The sequence below is a fragment of the Thunnus albacares genome, chromosome 2, assembly GCF_914725855.1.
Source record: "Thunnus albacares chromosome 2, fThuAlb1.1, whole genome shotgun sequence".
Lineage (NCBI taxonomy): Eukaryota > Metazoa > Chordata > Actinopteri > Scombriformes > Scombridae > Thunnus > Thunnus albacares.
The window spans coordinates 37589443-37616271 of NC_058107.1; the positions used below are offsets into that span (position 1 = coordinate 37589443).

Sequence of the window (26829 nt, forward strand, 5' to 3'; positions counted from 1 at the left end):
ATTTAACAACTAATTGATTAATCGAGTAGGCTAAATAATAGACAGCAATAATGAAAATAGTCATTAGTTGCAGCCCTAGCTGTTGGGTAACTGGCTAACTGTCTGCTAGCTAACTGTCTGCTAGCTAATCATGTTAACTTCAAGAATAACATTACTAGAGCCAAGCTAATTCTCTTATTAACCAATTAGCTGATCAACAGAAAATGAATCGTCAATTATTTGATTGAAGCAAAAATGCCAAACATTCTTTGATTTCAGCTTCTCCAATCTGAGGATTTGCTGTTTTTCATTGTCTAATAGTAGCTAATAATCTTTGGATCTTGGACCGTTGATAAAACGAGGAACTTGAACTTGGAATTTTAGCAAATATAATTAGCATCTTGCACTATTTTCTGACATTTTGTCGTCAAAACTATGAATAGGTAAAGTAATCAGAAGATTAACTGATCATGAATAATATTATTAGCGTTAGCTGTCATTATTGATATTGATTTTTGTACATTAACTTGTTTAATTTATGAATTATCTCGGGCAAAATTAGACAAAATGCAGAAGAACAGATGGCTATAATATATATTGCTGACTCGAATGTGATTACCATCAAGAAAACTTTTAAAAACATGCTGATTTCAACTTCTTACCTTTAATCTTGACGTGAAATAGCGCTGCTGCTTCTTACTGTTGCTTCTTCTCCATGTCCGCCATTAATGTAAAACACAGAGGACGAAGTTGGCGCCATCTTCTGTCCTTTACCCGGTCCAACCGTCAGTGTATGTTCATTGTTCAACCAACCCCCGTCGCTGACTTCTACATTAGTGTTACATTTATCTGTTTTGTTAAATAAACCGACAAATGGTGAAAAAAAAACAACCAAACACAAAGTAATTACGTGTCAAGGATCCATCAGGTCTGAGAAGCTTTTTACAGCACAAACAAAACGAGCCCGGTGTTACACAAAATTCTGTCACCCATCAGATTCTGTGACCTGATGAGGAATTTTAACTACTGCAAATGTTTCCATCGTACTCCTTCTCAGGGTCAGAACTCAGTTAACTCACTTAAATTCAATGCGACTCACACTTCCCAGCGATGTTATCATCTCCGATGTTCACGACCAGTTAATGTCCATAAATCCGCCAAGAAATCAGAGAAAAAAGACGCTCCAGAACCAGAATCTAATTCGGCATATTTTTAACGGCGCCATTTTGAAAAATCAAATGTAGCCTGACCATTATACATTTTTGTTAGCAGCTATCAAAATCGGTGACCTTATCTAAAAAGTGGATAAAATAAATATACTGATAACACCATTATTGGTAACACCCACTAAAAGACAGTATGTGCAGTATGTTCCTTTGCTGTTTGTTGTATAACTTGAGATGATTAAGACATTCTGAATCTCTTTCAAAGGGACATTTGTCTGCTAGTGGGTTTGCCACTTGTTTACCATCAGTTATAACTATTTTAATCATTATTTCTGCCTTTTCCCAGCACATACTCAGCCCTAAATCCACCTTATGGTCTCCTGTGCGGCTATAAGCTCCCACATGGACAAATTAAAGTTTGCATTCTACACATTTCATGAACAACAGTACGTTTTTCTTTGTGTAACAATATTTTATGCCTTTAAATCAAAAATGGTGAATGAAAAAAGGCTGAAAAACGTTTCATTTTACCAAATATATTGAATAATGAATAATGAGAATATACTGTTGTTTAAAGTAAAGACTACAGAGGTTTAAAGGTCAGTCTCTGTTGAATTCCAAGCAAATAAATGACACATAACAAAACATTGACAGTTTCAAGATCCTGGTGCTTTATTGTCCTCGATTCTGACATGAACAGCATGAGTGAGAAGCAAATAGAGAAGGAAAGAAAAACAAAAAAAAAAACTATTTCTGATACAGAAAATACAGTGTTGATGGAATAAAGATGGATTTCCAATTAAACTGAGAAAAAGCACAAAACCTCCAACATATTTCATCACCAGGTTGTAGAGGAACAGGTTATAGGTTATGAGTGCTCAGACTTACAGTAAGGTTATGAAAATATAATGAGCTCAGTGTTGACATTTGGAAACTAACAGATCACCAAAAGAAGACTTGAGTTCTCCAGGACGAGGATTTGGTGGTTAAGTCTGAAGATATTTTTAAAGGTTTTGGTTGAGACTCTCATCTTTTAAAAACAGGATGTCTGGCCCAAAACTGAAACTAATGATGCTAAGAATAAAATGTATTATTACATCTTATAAAAAGCTTTTCCTTTTAGGTGAAAACAACCAAAATAATAACGAGTTTCTCATGTGCCTTCAAATATGGAGAAACTTTAAAGAACTTTAATTTTCAACCCAAAATGGACAAATAATGTCTGGAAATGGAATTTATTTGGGCATAATGTAAATATTTTTGGGCCAACAATTTTGCATCATTAAACCAAAAAAAAAGTGTGAAATTTTGTCCATTAAAAACAAAATAGTGCCTGAAATTATTCCACAACTTCAGGAATAATCAGATATCAGTATCAAAAACAACCACAAACTGTCACAGGGAATACTGTAGCTTGGGATGACATGTCTTTACTCGTAATGTGCTTTTAGGCCAGAAAAGAAATCTGTCAGAAAATAAATAAAAGGAAAACTCTTCAGTCACAATGAGCCTGAAGGTTTTTTTTTTCTATAAACCAAAAAATGATTTTAAAACTGGAATGACAGAGCCCCAGTTTGTTTTTCTCACGCAAATCATCTATTTTTGAGACTTCTGTACTGATTATCTTTCGAGTCAGAGAATTATCAAACTGGAGTAAAACATAAAACCACAAAGTAGGTGTTTAAACCTACTTGTGGTGTTCCTCAGGGCTCAGCGTTAGGCCCATTATAGTTCATTTCATCAGCGTTTTAAAGAATTTATTGGCTTCAACAAAGTATCAATGAATTTAGTTAATTATTTGGTAATCGTAAAGCAAACTTAACCTAGTGTTAGTGTTGTGTTCATGTACTGTATTGTTACTCTATGGAACTATTTTTTGGGGGAGTTGGATGCTTTTGTGTTGTTTTGTACAAACAAATTTCACTTTAAACTTAGAAGACGTGTTTAATATGGTCCGTCAACGAAACATACAGAGCTACAGCTAAGCTCCAATCAGAGAATTTGGACATTTTTTTCTTACAAAAAAAGTTGATCATCAAAATAGTTGGCGATTAATGTAATAGTTGGCAACTAATCAATTAATTGTTGCAGCTCTACAAACATTTCTTCAGCTGTTGACTTTGGTCAGTTTCACAAGTTGTATCTCGATTTCAGCATTTTCTTTTTGATCCAAAACTGGGACACGGTTCACAAAAAAAAGATCTAAACTGTTAAATGCAGAGCTGAGAAAGTCGATGGGACAACTGCTCAGTTGAGAGAAAGTGTATTTATCTGCAACATTTATTGTTAAAGTCAAATGTCAAGAAGAAACTCCTTTGACTTTGGGTTTTGGGTTGTTGGTTGAACAAAACAACATTTGAAGAAGTGACTTTGGCCTCTGGGAAACTGATGAGCATTTTTCACCATTTACTGTCATTTTATAGATTCAACAAATAGTGAAAAAGAAAACTTGACATCTTAATCAACAGTGAAAATAATTGTTGGCTGCAGCCACTGTGGAACGAGCTGCAGGGAGTCTGTTTCATTTCAACTAAAGATGAGACTCATTTCTTCCTCTTAAATGTGATCGTCAGTGCAGAAATCTCAAATATAAAAATGTCTACATGACACAAACTGAAGCTAGGAATGACTGACACACACACGCACACACACACACAGATTATAACCATTAATAAAAGTACAATGTCTGTAGAAAAGGAAATGTCTGTGGATAAATAATTTGTCTTTTCATCTTCAGATTATTTGGATAATTTGAACTAAATAGAGACCATTGTCTCGCAGTATAAAAGGCTGTTAGATAATAAAACCAGATGTTTAATTAAATCAGAATTGATAATTAACAGTGAATGACCTTTTCATGACGACTTATTGTCTTACAATTACAGATTTGGTTCTAATGTGTTTTGTGTTCACTAGTTAGGATGAAGAAAACAGGGCTTTTGTGGAATAACCTAAATGTATTCATTTATTCCTCCACCAGCAGAAAAGTTTGGTGTTTCAGACAATATTTGGAAAAAAAATAATAAAAGCTTCAAAAAATTTAAGGACATTTCCAAACATTTTTGCGATACGTGTCGATTTTCAAACCGAACTAAGAGGGAAAATACTTGGTTGCAAAATTGAGGAAGTTCCCAGACGGATGTAACAGTCGGGACTCCCTCAAACCCTTCGCAGAGTTTCATGTCCTGTACCTGGCTTCTCTTCAAAGAAGTGTCTCAATGCACAAAAAGGAAAAAAATAAAGAAAAAAAAAATCTATAAAGACAAAAATTGTGATTCAGGTTTTTATCGTTTTACACCAGTTGAGTGTCTTCACGGATGTTTACAGGCTTTGCCCACAAAAGTTCATGTAGCTCTTGAAAATCCTTTCAGAATAAATCCAGAAATGTTCGGATTCCAAAACAAAAAACAGCCAACCTGAAGAAATAAGAACTCAGAAAACACTGCTGACGGGGGGGGGGGGTCGGGGTCGGGGTCAGGGGCGGGGTCGGGGGCGGGGTCGGGTCGGGGGCGGGTTGGTTGGGGATCGGGGGGTCTTTGGATGAGGTCGGGATGCAGGTTTCTGCTTTTTTTCCTCTCCTGATATGAAATGCGGGTCAGTCGATTCGCCCTCATTTTAAACCTCATTCGGAGTCACTCACAGTGTTTGCAAGAAAAGTCTCTCTCTCTGGATTGTCCGCCATTCGACATCATCATCATCATCGTCATCATCAGTCTACAGTCTTTAGTTTCTGTTCTGTTGACGTGTACTGGATCAGTTCAGTGTCACGGTTAAAAGAGGAGTCCGCTCTTTTTTTGTTTTTTTTTTCTTATTAAACCAGATGAGCTCAGTTCAGTTCAGCTCTCCCCGCTGAACTTCAGTCCAGACCAGCTCTGACCTCTGACCTCCACAGCGAGGGAGTTTACGGAAAGGTTTGACAGTTCAGTACCTCGTTCCTCCACAGACGGACATGATCGGGTGTAACGGTACGTGTATTCGTCCTGAACCGTTCAGTACAGGATGTTGGGTTCTGTCCTCGGTTCAGTTCGCTCTGTGACCCAAACAGTTACTGTCAAAATAACTTTATAATCCACTTACTGCGACGAGCAGCAGCTCTGATCGACCAGTAATCAGCATAGAACAGCTGTCAGCAGGTGTCCTGACTGCCTGAAACAGAAAGGTTGTTTTCTTCTCCCACTGCAGCACAACTAAACTGTTCAATTCTATCTTTCTTTTTTCTTCTTCTTCTCTGCTGATAACGTACCAAACCGTTGATTTTGTGTACCGTTACACCCCAACTGACTGCCGTGTCTGACTCACACCGAGGTCGTGATCACATGGGACACATCTCTGAACGAGCCTGAAACGTCTGAACTCTGCACCGACACGCGAACGTTACATAATAGTAATGAAAGAAATTAGTGTGCAAGTTGGAAATATAACAGAAAACCATTTAAAGGAAGCAAAAGTCTCATAACTCAAAGAAAGTGTGAGAGCTCTCTATTAAATAGTTCCTGTTTTAAATCATCATTTTGCTCCATTTGTTCAAAGAAAACAAAAAGTTTTTGTAGGAAAAAAGTCAATATTCCTCATCGAGTATGAAAAAAAGGTCAGTTTTGGTATCGTTACTGAAACGCAGGCATCATATCTGCAGTAATAATTAATCTATTGATTCATCTGTTGACAAACAGCAAAAATTTAAGCTGGATTTAGCTTCTCAAATGTGATGCTGTGATCGTTATCGTCGGACAAAATAAGACTTTTAAAAACATAATCTTTGAGGTATTTTCACTGTTTTCTGACATTTTTATAGACAAAATGATAAATTGAGAAAATAACGAGCGGATTAATAATGAGAGTTAGTTGCAGACGTAAAGGTAACGGAGCAGGACATCGTTAAACGTTTTAAATCGTCGACGCTCACAGCTGCCTGAAAAAGAAGACGAGGTTTCTCATGTGATCCCGACCTGAAGTGTGACCTCCTGGTTCCTGATGACGGTTAAGCTGGAGCAGCATATCGGCTCCATAACTCGACTATGTTTTACCTGCATGTCTGCAGGGAGTGAACTGGTGTGAACTGGTTTATATACTGCTCCTCATCTCCAGTCCATCTAAGCTGCTGCTGCTGCTGCTGCTGTTCCTCCTCACAGGAAATGAATGAAAACCAAATGAGTTTTTGCGAGTGTTGAAGTCTTTTTCCTACAGAATGTAACAACATGTAGTCCTTTAGCAGTGTACCGGATAATACTGTTGTATGAAACTGTTGTACTTCACATGGTTATGATGAGCAGAAGTGATACGTTTAAACACTGTGATCTGAAGCACTATGGGATTAAATTTGTGTCAAATTAATTGAACAGAATCTCCCAAAAAAAGAAAACCTGCCGTACAAGAGTGAAACATTTGATGACAATATTTTCACTTTTTGAACTGATCGGTTTCATTTTTCACTTTTTTCCAGTTCTGGGTTCTGACACAAAGCTCTCATGTGGGCGTGTCTGACAGAGCTGCGTCCCCATTGGCCAGTTACTTTTGATGGGACAGGTACATTTAACAAGTGGTTACTTGTTAACTTATATTATTTCTCCAAACCGACTCGTTGAAACAAAGATTAAGCAGCAAAGCAGCAAAAATATTGTAATCAAATGTTTCACTCTTGTATAGATTTATATTATATTTATATTTTTTTGGTTTCAATTGATTTTTATTCACTTAAAGTTTGTTTTGTTTGATTTTTGGGAGATTTTGTTCAGTTATGACGACACTAATTGAATCCCATGAAGCAACAGGTTTGTTTATCGTCGTCCAGAGTTAAACTGCAGCTGCGACTCCTGATCTTTTGTGGAGAATGACATCACACGGAGCTCCAAACAGGAAGTGAAACGCGTCATGTGGTCAGGTACTGGTCTGTGAGGAGAGCTGAATGTCTCCCCGCCCCCCCTCCCGTCATCTGGCGGTCAGTCAGACCGTCTGGTTCGTGTTTTTTTTTTTGGGGGGGGGGTCGAGTGTGTAAACGAGGTCTGCTGCTGGTCTACGGCGGGGGGCGGCGTGAAGCGGGGGTGAACCGGGCGGGTCACCGTCTCTGCTGGCTGTAGACGGGGAACGCCAGCGTGACGTTGAGCGAGTCGTTGTGTTGGACCAGCGAGGTGTGCTGGTAGTGCAGCACCAGCTCCTTCAGAGAGCCGTACAGGTTGTAGGGCTCGGCGAAACCGAAGCCGGAGTTCGTCTTGTTGATGACGCAGTGCTTCACCTCGCCGTCCACCCTGAGAGAGACAGAGAGGAGGGACGGAGGTCAGACGGGATTACAGACAGACTGAAGCACAAAGTCAAGAAGTTCTGCTGTAAACAGAACCGTGTTCCTGCACATGCTCAGTGGTGAGTTACTATCATATCACTGTTATTAGTCTTTAAAATATAGAAAATCGCAGCCGAATCCTTTAAATAAACTTTTCATGAGCTCCTGAGTTCTGTGAAAATGTTGTAAGAATTAAGAAAGACTCATATTTACAACATTTTCCCCATGTCAGTGAATGCAACATAACATAACTGCAGGATAGCTCAGCTGACAGACAGATAAACAGATAAACAGACAGGTAAACAGGTAAACAGACAGGTAAACAGACAGATAAACAGGTAAACAGACGGATAAACAGATAAACAGACAGGTAAACAGACAGGTAAACAGGTAAACAGACAGGTAAACAGACAGGTAAACAGACAGGTAAACATGTAAACAGGTGAGTCTTACACCACAGAGCAGGCGTAGCAGCCCGGCTTGCTGCTGTCTCGGACCAGGAAGGTTCCGTCTCTCTTCCCGCGCAGCAGCGACTCGGCCTGAAGGCGGTTGATGTTTCCCAGACGCCACAGACGCTCGTCGTGATGAGGAAGGTCTTCCTCGTCGTCCACCATGCTGTACTCACTGAGGACGGGAGACACGCAGGTGACGACACGTTAGCGGCCGTTTCACCATTTTATAGACCAAACAACTAATTGATTTGTATTAATTAAGCCCTCCAGCAGTATGATGTTAGTAGTGATATAATAAACTGTGTATCAGTCTATTGTTCATTCTGCGTAACGAGTACTTTTGGTACTTTTAAGTATAAGTTAATACTGCAGAGTATTTCTACACTGTGACTCACTCCTCTGTGGTTTCGTTCTTCAGACCGAGCCACTCGTTCAGCTTCCTCTGACGGACTCCCTTCTGGGTCAACCACCTGAAACACAAACACACACACAGGTGTTAGTTCATGTTGCACCACACAGCTCTGATCGGATGTGTGTGTGTGTGTGTGTGTGTGTGTGTGTGTGTGTGTGTCTCTGAGTGTCGTCGTCGTACATCAGGTACTGGTCCCTGGTCTTGCGGAGCTGGATCAGGTCTGGTTTGATGCTGTTCATCTTCTTGTCGATCTCTCGGTAGTCGGCGGCTTGTTTCTTCAGGTCGACCTCCAGGTGACATTTACTGTCCACGATCTCGCTGATCCGAGACTTCAGCTTGTCGTAGTTCTCCATGATCCTTTAAAAAAAGAGAGAGAACTCTGATTTATATTCTGTTCAGACAGAAACAAACCTCCGCGTGTTTTATTCATCTTCTGTTTGTGTTCAGGGTGCTGGTTGTCTTACATCAACTCGATATTTCTGGTTTTCTTTCTGATTCTGAACCAATTTGGACCAAATTCATTGGTCCTTTAAAGCCAGTTTGTCGGTGTCAGTACTGATTAGATGCAGTGAAGTCTTTAAACTCCTGTTTAATGATTGATTTCTTCTGTCTAGAGAAAGTAGAAACACCTGTTTTTGGTTTAAACGTGATTAATTCGGAGGTTTGAACTTTCTTGAAGCTTCAGACTAAATTTACCAGCAGGTGGTTTCTTCCTGAAAGCTCCCGTAGTCATGGCAACCAGGGCTCCTTTCTGCATTTTTTTTTTTTTTTTTTTTAAAAAGGTCAGTGTTGTGGTTGCCACGGCGACAGCCTACCTCTGGATCTCCTTGTCGTTGCCCTCTCGGCGGAACTTCTCGATGTACTCTTTGCTGAAGCGCTCCTGAGTCTGACACTGCTCCTCGAAGATCTTTATGGTCTCGTTGAACGCCTCGATGGCCGTCCGCTTCATCTGGATCTCCTGAGGGACGAAGAGGAGGAGGAGGAGGAGGAGGAAGAGGAGGAAGAGGAGGAGGAAGAGAGGAAAGATAGAGGGCACAAGAGGGGAAGGAAAGGAAACAGGTGAACGTGATGAGATAACAAACAGCAGAGAAACTTGCTGACAAAATCTGTCAGAAAATCTTATTATACGCTTATTTAGGCCAAAATGATCTTTGAATACAATTTTATCTTTATATATTATAAATGTTTAATATTTATTTAATACATCAAAAACTAAATTTACAATATATATATTAAAAATGTATAATATATGTATGCAAGATAAAGAAATGTATACAAAATACCTGTAAAAATAAGATTTTCTGACAGATTTTAGCAGCATGTTTCTTTTCCCTAATATTCATTTTTATTTATTTATTTTTTAAGCGAATCAATTTTTGTTATTATAATTATTATTTTTGCAATCCAGGAAGTCCATTAGAGTAATAAATAGGTTTGCAGGTTAATCAGATATTAATCAGGGTTCAGTGCTCCAGCGTCTGATTGGTCGACGTGTTGCAACAGTAAAAATAAACCCTGAGAACACAGACATCACAGTACCTGTGAGGTTCTGGTGTACTCTTCATACAGTCTGTCGTACTCTCGGTTCTTCTCCTGGTACTGCAGGTGATACTCGTGCAGCTTCTTCCCCACAGCTTCAATACTGTCCTCCTTCACCACCTGGTCCTGAACAACAACAACAACAACAACAACACGTCCAATCAGATCACTGAATTCAGCTCTGGGAACCAGCTGACCGTCTCTCACACACAGTCTAACAGACCTGCTGGTGTTTGGACACCGGGTAGAGCAGCTTGACGTCCAGTTTGGGGTTGTACTGGGCCAGAGACTCGTGGCGGTAATGGTTGATCAGCTCCACCACCGAGCTGAAGGTCAAAGGGTCGGAGAAGCCGTACTTCCCCTCCCGGTGGAAAATCTTGATCAGTTTGTTGTTGCCTCCTTTCCTGCAGAACGAAGCAAAGAACCAGATTAAAAATGAAAAACTAAAGATTTTCCTGTAAATAAAGTCATCTGAAGCAGTTAGTCTGGTTTGTCCTAAATAAACAAACACAAACAAACACTAAGATAAAACTACAAACCTTCCTGTCAAAGGACTAAAACAACATCAAGCACCAAAATGAACAAACAGCGAACGGCAGATTTCCAAAACTGACAATATGAACTGAGACATTTTCAATAAAAAAATACGCTAAATAGGTTTGAAATAGAAAATAATAGAAAATAAGTCAATATTTAATGACTCCACACATAAATACATCGTTGCCATCAATCAGGGAACATACACATGTGCAACCCATGTTAACTGATTGTTATGTGATGTAAATACTGTTGTTTTTTTTATTATGAGCTTTATTTAATTCATGTATTTATAACAATATGTTATAACTATTTTTCAGTAGCCCTTTATACACACACATCTGGTTCATGTTACATCATCCCTGACAAATGAACTACTCTTCAGGGAGAGGACGTCTCCAGGTGAAGGAGTCTGGTTGTGAAGGAGTCTGGTTGTGAAGGAGTCTGGTTGTGAAGGGGTCTGGTTGTGAAGGAGTCTGGTTGTGTGTAAAAGGTGTGATGTGATGTTTTACCTCAGAGTCAGAGTGTAATCTCCGTGCATCTTCGTGGAGGCGTCTCGGACCAAAAACGTACCGTCAGCTGTGTCTCTCAGCTTCTCGTTCACCTCCTCTCTACAAAAACACAAAAATGGGAAAATGTGTTGACGACAATAAGTTTGTAGTTTTTACATGTTTCTGTTCGTTTCCTTCGTTGTTTAGTTTTAGTTTGGATATATCTGTGTGTGTGTGTGTGTGTGTGTGTGTGTGTGTGTTACCTGGAAATGTCTCCCCAGTACCACTCGGCGTCCTGCAGAGCCATACTGTTGTTGAAACTACTGGAAGGTGCCGGAGTCGCCGGCTTCACCGGTTTAGGAGGTAAAGCTGGAAGAGAGAAAAGACTCATTTAAAAGTCCTCCGTTACTCGGACGACGTCTACATGAAGCAGCTAAAAACAAACAAACAAACAAACAAAAACGCTGTTCATCCACATTAAAATGTGAAAACAGATCATTCTGCTCCTACTGGGCGTGTGCCACAGAAAACCAACGAAGAAGAGAGTGTTTGGAGATGAGAAGAAGGAGCTAAAACCAACCAGCTGTTTGAACCTGTTTTATGTAAATTAATAAAAAGTTTTGACAAGGAAACTGAATTATGGTTGAAATGAATTTAGGATTTGATCCACAGATATGAAATAAGTCAGAACTTTGTTTGTTTTGTTCGGTTGTTTTATTGTTTGTTGTTGGAATAAAACTTTCAGTTGTTTATATAAAGCAGGAAATGTTGTTTTAAAGGTTTTAACAAGATCATTTTATTGAAAAATCACATCAGTCATATTAAAAAACAATAGTTTTTTTTTTTAAATTCTTGACACAATGATTCTGGAAGTTGATTTTAACATGAGAGATAAATGATGAAGAGGAAGAGGAAGAGGAGTGACTGATATCAATAACAGTTCATGTGTGTTTGAGGTCATTTTTTTTAAAAAAAAGACTTTTATCCACCAGATGGCGCCGACGGGCTGATTTACACTGTAAAAAGTTCCACTCAGAACCCTGAGAGACTTTTCATTTAATGAACTTTATTATAGATCAGTGTCTGTTTTTAAAATGTGAAGGATGCTTATCAATATATTTGATTGATACATGTAAGATCAATATATTTGACTCTTAAATTTCTTATCTTGACTTTAATTTAATTTGTTGTATTTTGCTGTAATTCTGTTACATTTAACAGTTTACTGTTACTGTTGTTGTTTACTGTTGGATTTGCTGTAAAATGTCTCAACTCTTTCATAACTTTATTGTTATTATAACACTTATTTCAGGGATCCAAACCAAAAATTATTAGTTTTTGTTGTTGTTATTATGAGGTTCATGCAGGGAGAAAAACACAGATATTGATATGAAAAGATTCCTGAGTACAAATAACTGCTTCAGATAATTTGAGGCTTCATCTTCTTCTTCATCAGTTACACTTGTTTTAGTGAATTATTCCCTCTTTTTGTTTCTGCAGGACAAATGTTTAAACCTTCATAATAAGACCAGATATGATGTGATGTGAAGACTGGACCCTTCTAGACCAGGAAACTCACTCACATGTAAGTCTTAATAAAATACAGTCGTTGTAGATGAGTGTGTGTGTGTGTGTGTGTGTGTGTGTGTGTGTGTATGTGTGTGTGTGTGCTTGTACATGACTAGAAGCAGAGTCACGTCTAGCAAAACCACAATGTAAAGAAAACGTAGGAGGAAGCAAGAAACAGAAATCTATTTCAGTCTGTAAACAAACGGCTGTTAAACAGGAGACAGAACTTTAACAGATGAGAACATGAACCGTTTGCATCTGACGGACGAGATTTCAAATCCCAACAAACACAAACAGGCGTCTTGTTGGGAGACTCGGCGTTCACCATCGTACAGCAGAGCGGAGCGTCTTCCCTCACAGATGATCTTTACAAGACGCGCAAACCAAACTTCCATTCTGTCATCGAGTTACTCAGAATGAAAGATGATCAGTGGAGGCTGAGATGTTCGTCATCGTTCTAACCACAGATGACGCTCAGTGCTGCTGACTGAAGCTGTTCTACACTGATTCTCTTTAATAACGTGAGTCATTCCCACCTGTGTAACCAGATTATCTTTTTACTGGTGTATAAGTGTGAAAATCACACTGTAGACGCAGTAGAGTAATGAGAGGATCAGGTCATCGGCTTTATTTTAGCTGATATCGATCTGTTAAAGCAGGCTTTAATAAAAACACACATGCAAACTGATGGCTTATCCTGAGAATAATAATAATAATAATAATAATAATAATAATAATAATAATAATAATAATAATAATAATAATAATAATGCTCAGACTCTGCTTCATAAAGAGAACTGAGCAAAAAGCTTCTGCTTGACTAAACATCACTTGTGACGTTACGATGCTAAAATGTAACTACGCCCAGAAACAGAGGAAGCTTCCAGACAGGATATGTTGGACCGACCAATCAGCTCGTTGGACGCACAGCGCCGTTGAGACGTGCAGGTAACCAGACCGTCGTCCTCTGAGCAGCTTCTCAGAGACGTTTCAGTGCATCGACTCAAGATTCAACGATTTCCACCTGATAAGATTTTATAAAAAAAAACACTTGAAATGATTAAATTTAGGTTTGAAAGCTTCTAGAGGAAACCTGCAGCCATGTTGCATTCACACCAAATCCAAATGTTGGTTTCGTCCGGCAAGAACTTGAACCAGGATCAACTAACACGGAGTCACGCTGACCAATCACGTGAGCCGGCGATCAGACTGAAGACGTCCAGGGAAGAAGAACGTCTGCGCTGCAAAAATAACAACAGCTGCTTCCTTCAGCTTGTGTCCGTCGTTTGTCCCGGGTCAGGGGTTAAAGTTCATGACATGACGTCACACAAACCACGTAGGGAAATGCCAACACCTCCACACAACCCCCCCACCCCACCCCCCTCCTGCGGGCAGTGCCGCATTGCCGGATTTACATGTGAACGCAGCCTAACAGCTCCGGGGTTCAGGTCCGAGGTCCTACCTGGACTCTGCATGTTAATGTAGCAGAGGATCTTGTTGTCTCGTCCTCTCGGCGGCTCGGCCTCGGCCCTGCCGCCTTCCTCTCGCTCCATGTCGGCCTCGGGAACCTTCACCCGCCTCCGCGAAGCTTCAGAGGTGAGACGGAACGCGGCTCAGCTCAGCTCATCGTTTCTCGTGGTCTCCCTCCTACAGCCGAGCGCCCGGACAAAAAAAAAAAAACTGACGTCATCTGGAAGGAAACAGGTCCGGGCTTCATCCTCCTCACTCAGCTCTTCTTCTTCTTCTTCTTCTCTCTGTTCTGATGGATTAAACCTGCAGGATCTCTTCTTCTGCTGCACCTTTTTTTACATTTTCACCTCTGGAGACTCATCTAACATCCTGCAGGAACATGTTTCTCTGCATCTATCCGACATCAGCAGCCGTCTCTCCGACGTTTTAAAAAAAAAAAAACAACAAAAAAACGACGCAACTTTCTCTCCGTGTGTGTCTCTCTTTTCTCTCTCTCTCTCTGAACACCAGCCTCTAGTTCAAAGCTCAGGAGAGCAGCTTGGAGATGTGTGACATCACCGTTGCCCCCAGCCAATCCTGCAATGGTAGTGATATCACCGAGGCAACACCCCCCCTCCTCCTCCTCCTCCTCCTCCCCTCCCCTCGTCTCCTCTGCTGCATCTTTCACTCCGTGGATGGATGATGTCATCGTTTCAGCTGCTGCTCGGTCTGACTCAGAGACTCGACCGAGTAAATGGATGAATTAACGACTGAAGAGCCGCTAAACGACAGGATAAATTACAGCTGACAGGCTGACGGTCGGCATTACTGCCTGAACGGAAGGAGAAAATGACCTGTTATCAATGTTTGATTAGTCAGATCTGTATCGGCTGAAATAAACCCAGTCGTATGTGGATCTTTACTCTCCTCTCCTGTGTTTTGTCCTCATCATCCTGCCAGTGTTGCTGAGCAGCATTTCTTCTTCTGCATATATGCATCGAAACATTAAAATAAACTGACTCTAACTGTCTCTTTCTTATGATCAAAGCTGAGTTTGTTTAGCAGCACTGAGCGTCACTTTCGGCGCTGAAGATGACAAAATATGTCTTGTTCTGATGTCGGACGTTAAACGTGGTCAAAGTTCCAGATCCTGAGGTGAACTTATGTAGAAATGCTGCCTGCAAGTCAAAACTCGGGGCTTCAAACCTGCTCTTAACGCTTCGTCGACGATGTTTTCTTCTACCTCGCCGTCTAAGCTGACGTCGGATGTCGCACATGCTCCGTCCATTCTGTAGCCTTGGTTGCTAAGGTGGTTGCTAAGGTGTTTCCATGTGTTGTTCAGCTCCGACATGTACGGATGGATTTGAGAAGTTGATGTTTGGAGTAAAGAAGGAGAAGAAGAAGTGAAATCCTGCTACTATAGTTTGTTTACGTAGCCTCCAGAGCTTCCTGAAAGCTGACCAATCAGAACAGAGCGGGCTCATCTTAAAGAGACAGGAGCTAAAACAGCCTGTTTCAGACAGAGGCTGAACTGAGGGGCTGCATAAAGGACCAGTAGAAGATAAATAAGGAGTTTTTAACTGGAAATGATGCAAAGATATTCCAGTAAAGCCTCAGAATATAAATATAGAGGCTGGAAATGTGAATGATATATCCTGTTTAAAAGTGTTTATAGTTGATCCAAACAGTGACACTTGAAGGCAGAGTGATAAGTATCATAGAGTTTGGAAGACGTTCGTAGTTGTTGACATTTAAAGTGACTGAGATGGTTCTCAGGAATGTAACGAGAGAGCTGACGAGTAAAAAAAAAAATAAGTTACAACTGGAAGTGGGTGTGAACGGTGGATGTCTCATTAACAGAAACATTATCGGGAAGCTGCAGCAGGAGGTTTTCTGATGAGCACGTCTGACGCAGTATAACGACCCTGTAATTAACCTCCAGTCTGCCGTTGACTGTGATGACAAAATGAAACTGGTCTGTTGTCGGTTTGTGTGTCTGTAACTCGACTGAAGATCATGTGTGAGGGAAGAGGCTTCGCTCTGTATCACCGCTGTGTGTTTCTGTGTTTATGTTGAGAAATATTAACATGTCTGTTACATCAGGAACGCTCTGATCAAATAGTAACTGATCAGACGTTTGAAGTAAACTTTCTGTACCACAAACACAACACAGTACTCTCTAATCTAGATTACGGTCTGATGTCTGTTCTCTATAAACAGCTGGAGGAGGAAGGACGACGACGTGACAAACAGCGACGTCAACGTCACGTTGAGCAACAGCTGTGACTTGTGACTGTGACACAGATCCACCGTGACGCCGCGTCACCCTTTGAGGAAGTGAAAACGTGAAATCGAGGAGGTTTGGACAGAAAGCAGCTCCGACGTCACCGGTTAAGGTCGTTTTCTCCGGTCAGACGCGTCACGTGATACGAATCAGAAAACTATCCCGTGGTCCTCATCGACCACGAAACAACACACACACACACACACACACACACACACATATTCAGAGGCAGGTGTGTGTGTTACCTGGTGCAGCCTGGTTCATGTTGAGCTCGCTGGTTATCAGAACCTCCAGGACCTGAACCAGAGGATCCAGACTGGACTCAGACCTGAACAGAAACAAAAGACTCTCAGTCTCACAAAGATTCAACAGTGTTTATGTTGATGAACCAGGATGTCATTAGAGTTATAATAGAAACATTTGAAATGTAAATGTGAACATTTATATACAACTTTAATGCCATTTATTTATTTTCTGGTTCTTTCACCTGTTAATTCCTGATCTGCATTATTTTATCTTATTATTATTATTATTATTATTATTATTATTGTGTATAATTACTTTAGTCCTGAGCCTCATATCACACACTGAACTGTACAGATCTTTCATTAATCTGTCAGTAATTTTCTTGATTGTTTGTTTGGTCCATAAAATGTCAGAAAATGGTGAAAACTGTCGATCACAGTTTCTCAAAGTCAAAGACGACGTCATCAAATGTTTTGTTTTGTCCACAACTCAAAAATATTCAGTTTACTAGAAAAAAACTAGAAAATATTCACATTTAAGAAGCTGAATCATCTTTTCTTAAAAAAATAAAAACAATTAATTGATCATCAAAATATTTGGTGATTAATTTAATAACAAGCAACTAATCGATGAATCGCTGCAGCTGCAGGTTCAAACATATTAAAACAGCTGAAGATCATCTCTACTTTAACTGGAACCACTTCAATACTGGTGAGAAGAAAAAAATCACTATTGCTTCACAATTTTTCATGCAGGACGCACAACTGCTGCTACTGTAAGCAGTGAGTGAGTGTGTGTGAGTGAGTGTGTGTGAGTGAGTGTGTGTGAGCGTGAGTGAGTGTGTGTGAGCGTGAGTGGGTGTGTGTGAGTGAGTGTGTGTGTGTGAGTGTGTGTGAGTGAGTGTGTGTGAGCGTGAGTGAGTGTGTGTGAGCGTGAGTGTGTGTGTGTGAGCGTGAGTGGGTGTGTGTGAGCGTGAGTGAGTGTGTGTGAGCGTGAGTGTGTGTGTGTGAGCGCGTGTGTGTAAGCGTGTGTGAGTGTGAGTGTGTGTGTGTGAGTATGAGTGTGTGTGTGTGAGCGTGAGTGAGTGTGTGAGTGTGAGTGTGTGAGTGTGAGTGTGTGAGCGTGAGTGTGTGTGAGTATGAGTGTGTGTGTGAGTGTGAGTGTGTGTGTGTGAGTGTGAGTGTGAGTGTGTGTGTGTGAGCGTGAGTGTGAGTGTGTGTGTGTGAGCGTGAGTGAGTGTGTGTGTGTGTGAGCGTGAGTGTGTGTGTGTGAGTGTGAGTATGAGTATGAGTATGAGTGTGAGTGTGAGTGTGTGTGTGTGTGTGTGTGAGCGTGAGCGTGTGTGTGTGAGTGTGAGTGAGTGTGAGTGTGTGAGTGTGTGAGTGTGAGTGAGTGTGAGTGTGTGTGTGTGAGCGTGTGTGTGAGTGTGAGTGTGTGTGTGTGAGTGTGTGTGAGTGTGTGTGTGAGTGTGAGTGTGTGTGTGTGAGTGTGTGTGAGCGTGTGTGTGAGTGTGAGTGTGTGAGTATGAGTGTGTGTGTGAGTGTGTGTGTGTGTGTGTGTGTGTGTGTGAGTGTGTGTGTGTGTGAGTGTGAGTGTGTGTGTGTGTGTGAGTGTGTGAGTATGAGTGTGTGTGTGTGTGAGTGTGTGTGTGTGAGTGTGTGAGTGTGAGTGAGTGTGTGAGTGAGTGTGTGAGTGTGTGTGTGTGTGTGTGAGTGTGAGTGTGAGTGTGTGTGTGTGTGTGTGTGTGTGTGTGTGTGTGTGAGTGTGAGTGTGTGAGTGTGAGTGTGTGAGTGTGTCACTGACCCTGCAGTCTGTCTGAACAGTAGTGGACTGAAGCTCTCAGCCAGGTTTCGGGGGCTCAGCTGGACTCTGGTTCCGTGCAGGCAGAGGCGGGCCAGGTGTCGGACCACGCTGAGCAGGGTCAGCCCGTACTGGGCGGGGCAGGTGGGCGAGCTGGCCACGCCCAGCAGCACCTGGGCGCAGTCCTCCGGGTCTCGGACCTCTGCGGACGGACGAGGACAAAAAAAAAAATGTGAACAGACGTCGTCTCTACGCATCAGGACTGATGGGGACGCCGTGCGGTGGTGTCGTCTTACCTTGCACGGCGTGGATCATGTCGGTCTGCAGCGAGGAGGGGAGGACGGGGCCGGGGAGGTCCTGCAGGAACCGGACTACCCCGTCACACAGGGACGCCACATCCAGCTGCTCCAGGTCTGAAAACAAACACACCTCAGTTTAAAAAAAAAAAAAAAAAGGATCTCTGCTCTGAAGGTGTGACTCCAGTCCATCCTCTGTTCACCGATTCACAAATAAAACGAGTCAAACGTGTGTGTGTGTGAGGATGTTTGAAGACGGATCCTCACCGGTGTCGGCCAGCTGCCGGGTGTCCACGCCGCCTCCGCTCATACTGCGATACACGCTGGGACTGTCCAGACCTGCAGCGGCAAGGACACCAGACGTCAACAACGTCAACACACCAACAAACAGTTAAAGCTTACTGGAAACATGCAGCTGTGTGTTTATATTCTAGTGAAGATGTGATTGATAAAAAAAAAACGAAAAAACCACAGAAGAAGTGAATCAGACTTCACGGAAAATCATCAAACTGTTCCCGAAAGTTTTCCTGCTGTGACTCTGCGTCTCTGTGGGAATCCAACTGTTTACAGGTTCTGTCCTCCGTCACAGAGCGAGACACAAACCTCATGACCTCACAGCCGATACGCAGCGCTAAGCAGCACATCAACGTGTCCGATACTGGTGCCAGTATCAGTAGTGTTTGGGGGTCACGGTTCAGTGCGCTGTCGGTGCAGTAGGGGAATAACGGAGCATATTTTAATAATAGTGCTGCATCCTGTCGGTGTGATGAGTCTACGGCAACACTACACGAGGATGGAGTAACCAGGGTAACCGAGGTAACCAGGGTAACTCACGCACATTGGAGTCAGTGGATTATTAAACTGTTTTAATTGTTTGGATCATGAAGCATTGAACCATTGAGGAAAGACGGTTTATACACCTGAACATCCTGTACCGGACGGTTCAGGACGAGTACACGTACTGTTGCACCTCCAGCCAGTAATGATGCCCCGTTTCTGGTACCAAACGATACCTCAGTTTGAGGATTATGATGATGTATGTTGATCATGTTTAACACTTTATCTCCCCGTTTTAATAAAGCAAACTGCTGAATGCTTCAGTGTTAAATAAAGAACTTTCCCCAAATAAAATATATTCTTAAATTGACTGCCGTAAACTCAAGGAGGTAGAATTAAAAGTAGATTTCAAGTGTTTATTATTTCAGCTTTTTTCAGCTTTCTCTTGGTCTCTTTGCTCCACATCGTGTCATTTATCGCCTGTAGGACAAATCGGACGCGTGATACAGACAGAAGTAGTAGTCACGGTCAGCAAATGTAATAAAAAGGCTGCTTTTCCAGAGAGTTAACGGGCAAGTACATAAAAAACCAACATGCTCGGGTGTTTTGATGAGCGTCTTAGACTGTCAGCGTATAAGAAGGAACCGCTCACCTTCTGTAGAAAAAGAAAACGATTATGAATCGTTAACTGATTGTCAGCTTCAGTTATTCTCCACAGATCACACTTGTTTTGTTGACGGTATCTGAAGCTGAATGCTGAAAACACTTTGCATCACAAACATGTGGTCGAACACGGACCCGGACGAATCACACGGGTTTCCTTAAACGTTCATGTTTCCGGCTGCAGTGTGACGACAAACGTAAACACAAAAAGATTTTCCTTTTTTTTGGTGCTGATTTCGATGAGCGAGTGAGACGTCACACATCAGCAGAACCGACAATAGAAACACACAGACGCGTGTTATCATGTGTGTGTTTGTGTGTGTTCGGCACCTTTGGTCTCGATGGCCTCCATCAGTCTGTTGAGGAGGGGGGGGGCCGTGTCCGGGGGTCCGAACTGATCTGGGAGTTCTGGCAACACGAAGCCTAAAAAAAAAACAACATCACAACATAAACACAGTTTCTGTAGCTACGAGCCAAAAAAGAATGTTAGTATAAAACAGAGCAGAGTGTGAGGAAACATTTCACTTCCTGTAGTGACAGTTTGGTCTATTTTCTCTCAGGAGATGTTGGTGATTGACAGGCAGACTGTTTCTGCAGTTTGTATCACGGCTGCAACTAAACATCATTTTAATTATCAATTAATCTTCATGTTCACCAGCTGGTCTCCAGTTACTGTGGTGAGAATAAAGCAAGTCGAGTCTCCGCTTTAAGTCAAACGAGTCAAGTCATTGGCTACGTAGCGGAAGAGGAGGGACTTTTCAAACCAGAAATGGCGGCCAGGTACGTTGTAACTACGGTGAACATTGCCACATTATACAAATGTAAGTTATACATGTGTTTTTTCACACTAAGCACCATTATACTGTTGTCAGATATAAGCCGTCAGTATGTTTTTTGGGTTAATGTAGCAGTCTGTAATGATTTGATAGCGTGAATGCTAACGCTAGGTGATGCTGATTAGCGATCGTCATTTCCAGTAAGCGCACAACGGCTGTGTTTGATTTGAGATGACACTACTCTGTTGAATCTCACTCACTACACCAGTAATATATTAGTGTAGACAGTGAACCAACAGAAGTGATTTGAGACGCAGCTACAGAGAATTTACTGTGAAGAGGAAACACTTCAGCGACGACCTCTAATATGACTGGATGAGAACTGCAGGAAGCAGACATGAGTTCCATGAAACAAAACAGGTAACTGCTGCAAACCTTAACCACAACACACACACACACACACACACACACACACACACACACACACACACACACACACACACGTATTTCCTGTGTTCGCTGGTGCAGAACACCAGCGAACACAGAACAGAGCTGAGATCTGTTCAGTCAGCAACCACAACCCTGACTAAACACCAGCTGTGTGTGCGTGTGTGTGTGCGTGTGTGTGTGTGTGTGTGTGTGTGTGTGTGTGTGCGTGTGTGTGTGTGTGTCCTTATACTTGAAGCTTTTACTGTAAACATGCTGGTTGAGGTTTTCTATAATGTTTTTTTCCTTCTTGAGGTTAAACTTTAGTTCCATGAAGTACAAAGAAATGCCACTTATTGACATTAGTTGCTGCTTGTGTGTGTGTGATTCAACATAAAGCTCCTGAGGAAGCAGCTGAAGGAAACTGACGTGTGTGTGCGTGTGTGTGTGTGTGTGTGTGTGTGTGTGTGTGTGTGTGTGTGTGTGTGAGTCACTGTGAGCAGATTCCAGGATGAAAACTGTTCAGCAAAGTGATGAAGCTGATTTATAATAAAAAAAAAACATTTCTGCATATAAACACACAACATACATGTTGCATCTTTTATCAACACATGGATGTCAAGTTCATCTACTGACGGGAAACATTTAAAAATGACAAATGAGTCTCACAGAGAAACAGATTTAAATAAGGAGGTAAATAAGTGTAACAGACTAAATGAAAGCATCATGTAGTTATATTGATGACTGATTATTGTCGCCTGTTCACGAGGAGCTGAATGTTCATCATCGTTGACGTCAATCACAGAAATGTAACGCTACAAGGAAGCAGCTGATTCTCTCTGTTTTACTTCCTGACAACAAACCTTCATGTTTGGATCCGAACCAGCGATGACCTCATCTATTAACTAGTATCATGTTTGTATCAAAGCTGATATATCTTATTAAAAACACATCAGTGAGTCACAGCGCTGCACTGGCTCACATGTGTCTTCATTATGTTTAGAACAGCGTCGTGTTTTCAGTCTCTGGAGAGCAGTTCTGTGTAAGACGCTACTGAGCATGTGCAGGAACGCTCTTCTACACTCTCTAATCTTCTATCCGTGCTCGTTTCTATCTGATCGTCTGTTCGGTCGTTAAGTCTGACTGATGTTTTTCGGGACTCACCTTCGGACTCGGAGTCGGTCCTCGCCGACGCAGCTGACGGCGGTCTGGGTGGGCGGGGCTTCGGCGTAGGCGGGGACATCCTCTTTCTGCCGACGAACTCCACGTACGTCCCCGGGAAGTCGCCTTTTTCCTGTCGGCCGGAGACGTATTAACACCACGACATTAGACTGATGTTCAGAGGTGTCGATACTCATGAGAAACATTTAATTGGTCCTCCATCACTTCCACTGTAAGGTCATTATGAAGGAATCTGCTACTGGTCAGTATGAACAGGAGGAATGATTAAACACTGACTGATGCTTTAACACACACTGGTTAGAAAATACACACATCTACTGTTAAAAAATCTGTTATTGAATCTTTCAAAGACTAGAAAAGCTTCTTCTAGCAGCTTCTTTGTTTAAAAAGACATGAAAAAACATGTTGAACATCAGCTGCAGCCAATCAATCACAGTGTTTCCTCGACATTCATTCAGCGACGATCGTTAATATCAACTGATGATTTTCACTCGTTTACTGCTCGAGCGCGATGACGCCCTGCGATACTGGAGTGGAAATGTTTTGAGTCATCCTCCCTCTTGTGACGGTGAATGCGAGCAGAGGAAAAGCTTCGCGGTAAGTCGTCGGTCTGGCAGGAAAAACTACAGCATGTCAGATAATAAACGCTGCAGCTCCTCGAGAACGAGAAAATAATAAATAATAAACTACAGGGCTCACAGAAACGTCTGTCTGGCTGATGAGTGTCTTCAGTTATTGATTCAGTTCTGTTAGTTTCATGTATTGATGTGAGGAAGGTTACAGTCTCCTCATCATCATCGCTCCACACAGATCTGATGTTTTCAGCTCTTCAGTGACGTTTAAGTCACATGATTCATGTATTTATTCTAGGGGATGCATGCATCTCACTGTGGCCGATGCCGCTGTGTGCACATATTTATTTTAGACTATTATACAAGAATATATTATACTAATGATGATCAAGAAAGATAACATATGAAGGAAGATCTTAGGAGGTCTTAAAACTTGAATGAACCTGCTGAGTGGGAGCAGCAGCAGAGTTTTCATTGAGTTTATCAGACAGACAGGATTAATGTGCAGGATTTAATCTCTGGTCGACACTCCGGAGCAGAAGGTGGCGGTAATGCACCTAATACGCTGGTTGCCAACCGCCGTTATAAACCAAAAAGATTGTTTTTCCAAACAGAATGATACATCCTGTCGGCCGAGGTGTTTCCTATCTGTGCAGCCGAACTTAGCGGCTCCTCGACGGACTGTGTTAGCCTCTGCTAGCCTGCCAGCTAACGTTAGCCCCGGTTTGTTATTCAAGTTAAAGCGGGAGGAAGCAGCTGATCTGACGGACGGCTGAGTGAAGTGGAGGAAACACCGGGACCGTCAGGGTGAAACAGTCCGTGCATTTTAGAGCTTTTATCAGCCGATACCCTAATTTATTTGTTTATCCACACAACAGTTTTTTGTAGTTTTCCAGTGTTTCCACTCAGGTTTTTTTTTTTAATGCAGAAACTGAAAATGTGCATAAAAAAACAGGAGGATCGTTATTATTCTCGATCACAGCGATGACGTCATACCTGCGTGGTCTCGTTGAAGCCCGGCAGCCAGCCGATCTCCGACGGCCGTTCTTCGGCTCCGCCGCTGCAGCCGAGCGCCAGCAGCGCTCCTTTGCTGACCAGCAGCATGTCTCCCACATGCAGGTCGATGTCCTCCTCCCTCTCCTTCTTGTACTCGTACAGCGCTCGGTACTGAAAGGCCTCAGAACTCATGACGGCGGCTTACGGCGGCGTATGGCTTCACAATGACTAACACAAAAAACAAGAGCTCTGGATAATAAAAAAATATAAAAAAATAGGATTTAAGTCTTTGCCTGAGAAGATCTAATGAGGAGAATCTAGACTGAGTAAATATGGCGTTTGCAGCTGTCTGTGAGTCTCCCCTGTCTCCATGTCTGCTAATGTCCTGTCATCCCTCCAGACCCAGCCACAGCCGCTCAATCAAAGCGTCCTCGTCGTTCATGAACAGGAGTCTCAGCAGAGGTGGCGGCCACATCTGGGGCTGCGACAGATCACCTGTGAGAGGAGGAGGATGAGGAGGAGGAGGAGGAGGAGGAGGAGGAGGGAGGTTAACAATTAGCGTTGAGAGGAGAGTGATGCTGCAGCAGATCATCAAAGGATACGTCTATCTAGCAAACGCTGCATTAAAATGAACTCAAGAAGAAGAAGATGTCACAGATTTAACACCTCGGTCGGACTCACACACTGTTACATGTCAACTTCTGAAATACAGACGTAACGACTTCCTGTCTGTCTGTTTGACAGACGTGTGACTTGAAATCTGTACTTCTGACAGGGTTTCCCCCTCCGGATGTCGTTCAGCCGAACCTGAAGCGTCTTGTGATCGATTCAGTTTATAAACGACAGCTCGAACAATAAATCACACTTCTGAAACATACGGCAGAGACTCTACTCTGTCTGGGGAACGTCTGAACAAAATATCATAGTTATCCATCAAATAGTTTGATCTGGACAGTAAAGCTGCGACTAACAGTTATCTTCTGATTAGTTGTTCCGTCTATAAATGTCAGGAAATGTTGATCACAGTTTCTCAAGACGACGGCCTTCAGTTTCTTGTTTAGTCCCGACAAATATTTGAGAAGTTGGAATCAGAATTTTTAAAAAAATCTTTTAAGAAAACGGCTGCAACTATCGATTATTTTCATTATCAATCGATCTGTTTTTCCCTCCTCATTAACAAATGACTCTATAATGTAAGAAAAGTCAATCACAGTTAATCTATTAATCAACCAACAAGACAATTACTCAGGAACTTTTTTTAATAGTAAAATAATCATTTTAATTATTTCTCTGGAGCTGCAACGATTAGTCAACGAATCAGTTAGTTGCCAAATATTTAATTAATCAACTATTTCGATGACAAATTGTTTTGAGTCGTTTTTTTTTTAAACTTGTCTGATTTCAGCTTCTTAAATGTGAATATTTCCTGGTTTCTTTAGTCTCTCTGACTGTAAACTGAAGATCTTTGAGTTGAGGAAAAAAACGAGACATTTGAGGACCGTTTTCATCATTTTCTGACAAACTAATCAATTAATCAAGAAAATAATTGACAGATTAAACGGTGATGAAAATAATAGTTGCAGCTCTAAAACTGTCTATTGTGAGAATTTCCTCCTTTTTCTTTGTCTCATGTGATTATAAACTGAATATTTTAGACATCATCTGACGTCACTTTAACCTTTAAGAAGTTGTGACAAACATTATCTTCAAGCACTTTTCAGACCGAACCGATATCGATCATGTAAATCATCTTTAGTTGCAGCCCTACAATAATATGTACATTAGATATTAGGAAAAAAACACAACATGTCAGATTTAAATTGTCAGACTGTATCAAATAACAACCAGATTATCAACATAGTAAATAATACAGCTGAAGAGAAGAAAAACTATTAGTGATGGAAACTAACTAAGCAGTACATTAACTTAAGTACTGTATTTAAGTACAATTTTGTGGTACTTGTATTTTACTTGAGTATTTCCATTTGATGCTACTTTATACTCCCACTACATTTCAGAGGGAAATATTGAACACTACGATAATATGTATATTATCTATATATGTATCTTATATTCATATATGTATATATGTATCTATCTATACTATATTGTACTTGCTGATAATACTTATGTGCATTTACTTAAGTAGGATTTTTCATGCATGACTTTTACTTGTAATGGCTTATTATTAAATTACTGTGCTGGTACTTTTACTTAAGTAAATGATCTGAATACTTTTTCCACGACTATGTATAATTAATAATTATTTAATTATTAAATTTAATTATTTTACAAATATCCGCTGTCATACACGCAAAACAGAAGAGATTTTAAGGTACTTTCCCGGTCGCAGCGTTTAAAAAAAAAACCCAAGTTAAAGTTTCAGTTTCTTTTCTCAGATACACTCCGACAATTAACCTTTAAGCTAAAACTCCCAAACGCTGTAAAAAATGTAATAAAACCACAGATCAGAGCTCGGATCCCTCCAGGAAACGGGAAACGACAATGCATGCCAGCGCTAGCTTTAGCTTTAGCCTTGTTAGCTTATGCCAGTCGCTCCGACGCCTCACCTTTTTTTTTAATTTTTCACCAACAAACACCTCCAGCGGAGCAAACAGCGGACGCCATTACGGAGCAGCGATGTCACACGACGTCCAGATGTTCTTTAAAACTGAAATATTCAGTTATTTTATCGATTATTTCCGAGATGAATACGCTCGTGTCAGTCGTCTGATTTTTTTTTAGCAGCGAGACTGGAGTCAAGTTAACATTGGCGACTGAGCAAAGCGTTTCCGGTATGGCCCGTCAAAATAAGAGTTTTATAATATTAAAACACCCAAAAACGTCATATCATGCTTCAGTTTTCAGCGGAAATCGCAATTCTTGTTAAATATGCATACAATACATTTACAGTCGCTTCCTTAATACTCTTACACCTTACAT

The 26829-nt window shown here is 41.3% G+C and overlaps 2 protein-coding genes and 1 long non-coding RNA gene across 9 annotated transcripts in view; all 3 read right to left on the reverse strand.

The window, feature by feature from the left end:
- LOC122969286 overlaps positions 1-1052 on the reverse strand; it is a 60978-nt gene extending 59926 nt beyond the window's left edge. For all 7 annotated transcript variants that reach the window (XR_006398971.1, XR_006398969.1, XR_006398970.1 and 4 more), the window contains exon 1: positions 642-1052. This is a non-coding gene — a long non-coding RNA (uncharacterized LOC122969286). The remainder of the gene's footprint in view (positions 1-641) is intronic.
- Positions 1-26829, reverse strand: part of LOC122968417 (putative leucine-rich repeat-containing protein DDB_G0290503) — a 635740-nt gene that overhangs the window by 145661 nt on the left and 463250 nt on the right. The window lies entirely within an intron of this gene.
- LOC122968596 (phosphatidylinositol 3-kinase regulatory subunit alpha-like) lies at positions 4884-26644 on the reverse strand. Its single transcript, XM_044333957.1, has 17 exons — positions 26457-26644; positions 23887-24381; positions 22301-22430; positions 20265-20357; positions 18762-18833; positions 18495-18611; positions 18202-18400; positions 16398-16480; positions 11114-11219; positions 10872-10970; positions 10046-10226; positions 9823-9948; positions 9099-9241; positions 8464-8640; positions 8267-8341; positions 7873-8043; positions 4884-7387 (listed from the first exon to the last, which is right to left on the reverse strand). The coding sequence occupies exons 2-17, from the start codon at positions 24076-24078 to the stop codon at positions 7198-7200; spliced, it is 2154 nt and encodes a 717-aa protein (XP_044189892.1). The 5' UTR covers positions 24079-24381; positions 26457-26644; the 3' UTR covers positions 4884-7197.

What these genes read in the sequence shown, in the direction of transcription:
- LOC122968596 (XM_044333957.1), bottom strand. Translation starts at nt 24,078, where the DNA reads ATGAGTTCTGAGGCCTTTCAGTACCGAGCGCTGTACGAGTACAAGAAG. An exon ending in CTGTTCAGACAGACTGCAGG is followed by an intron (nt 16,481 to 18,201) that starts GTCAGTGACACA and finishes GTTTCTGTTCAG; the next exon opens with GTCTGAGTCCAGTCTGGATC. An exon ending in GATTACACTCTGACTCTGAG is followed by an intron (nt 10,227 to 10,871) that starts GTAAAACATCAC and finishes TTCGTTCTGCAG; the next exon opens with GAAAGGAGGCAACAACAAAC.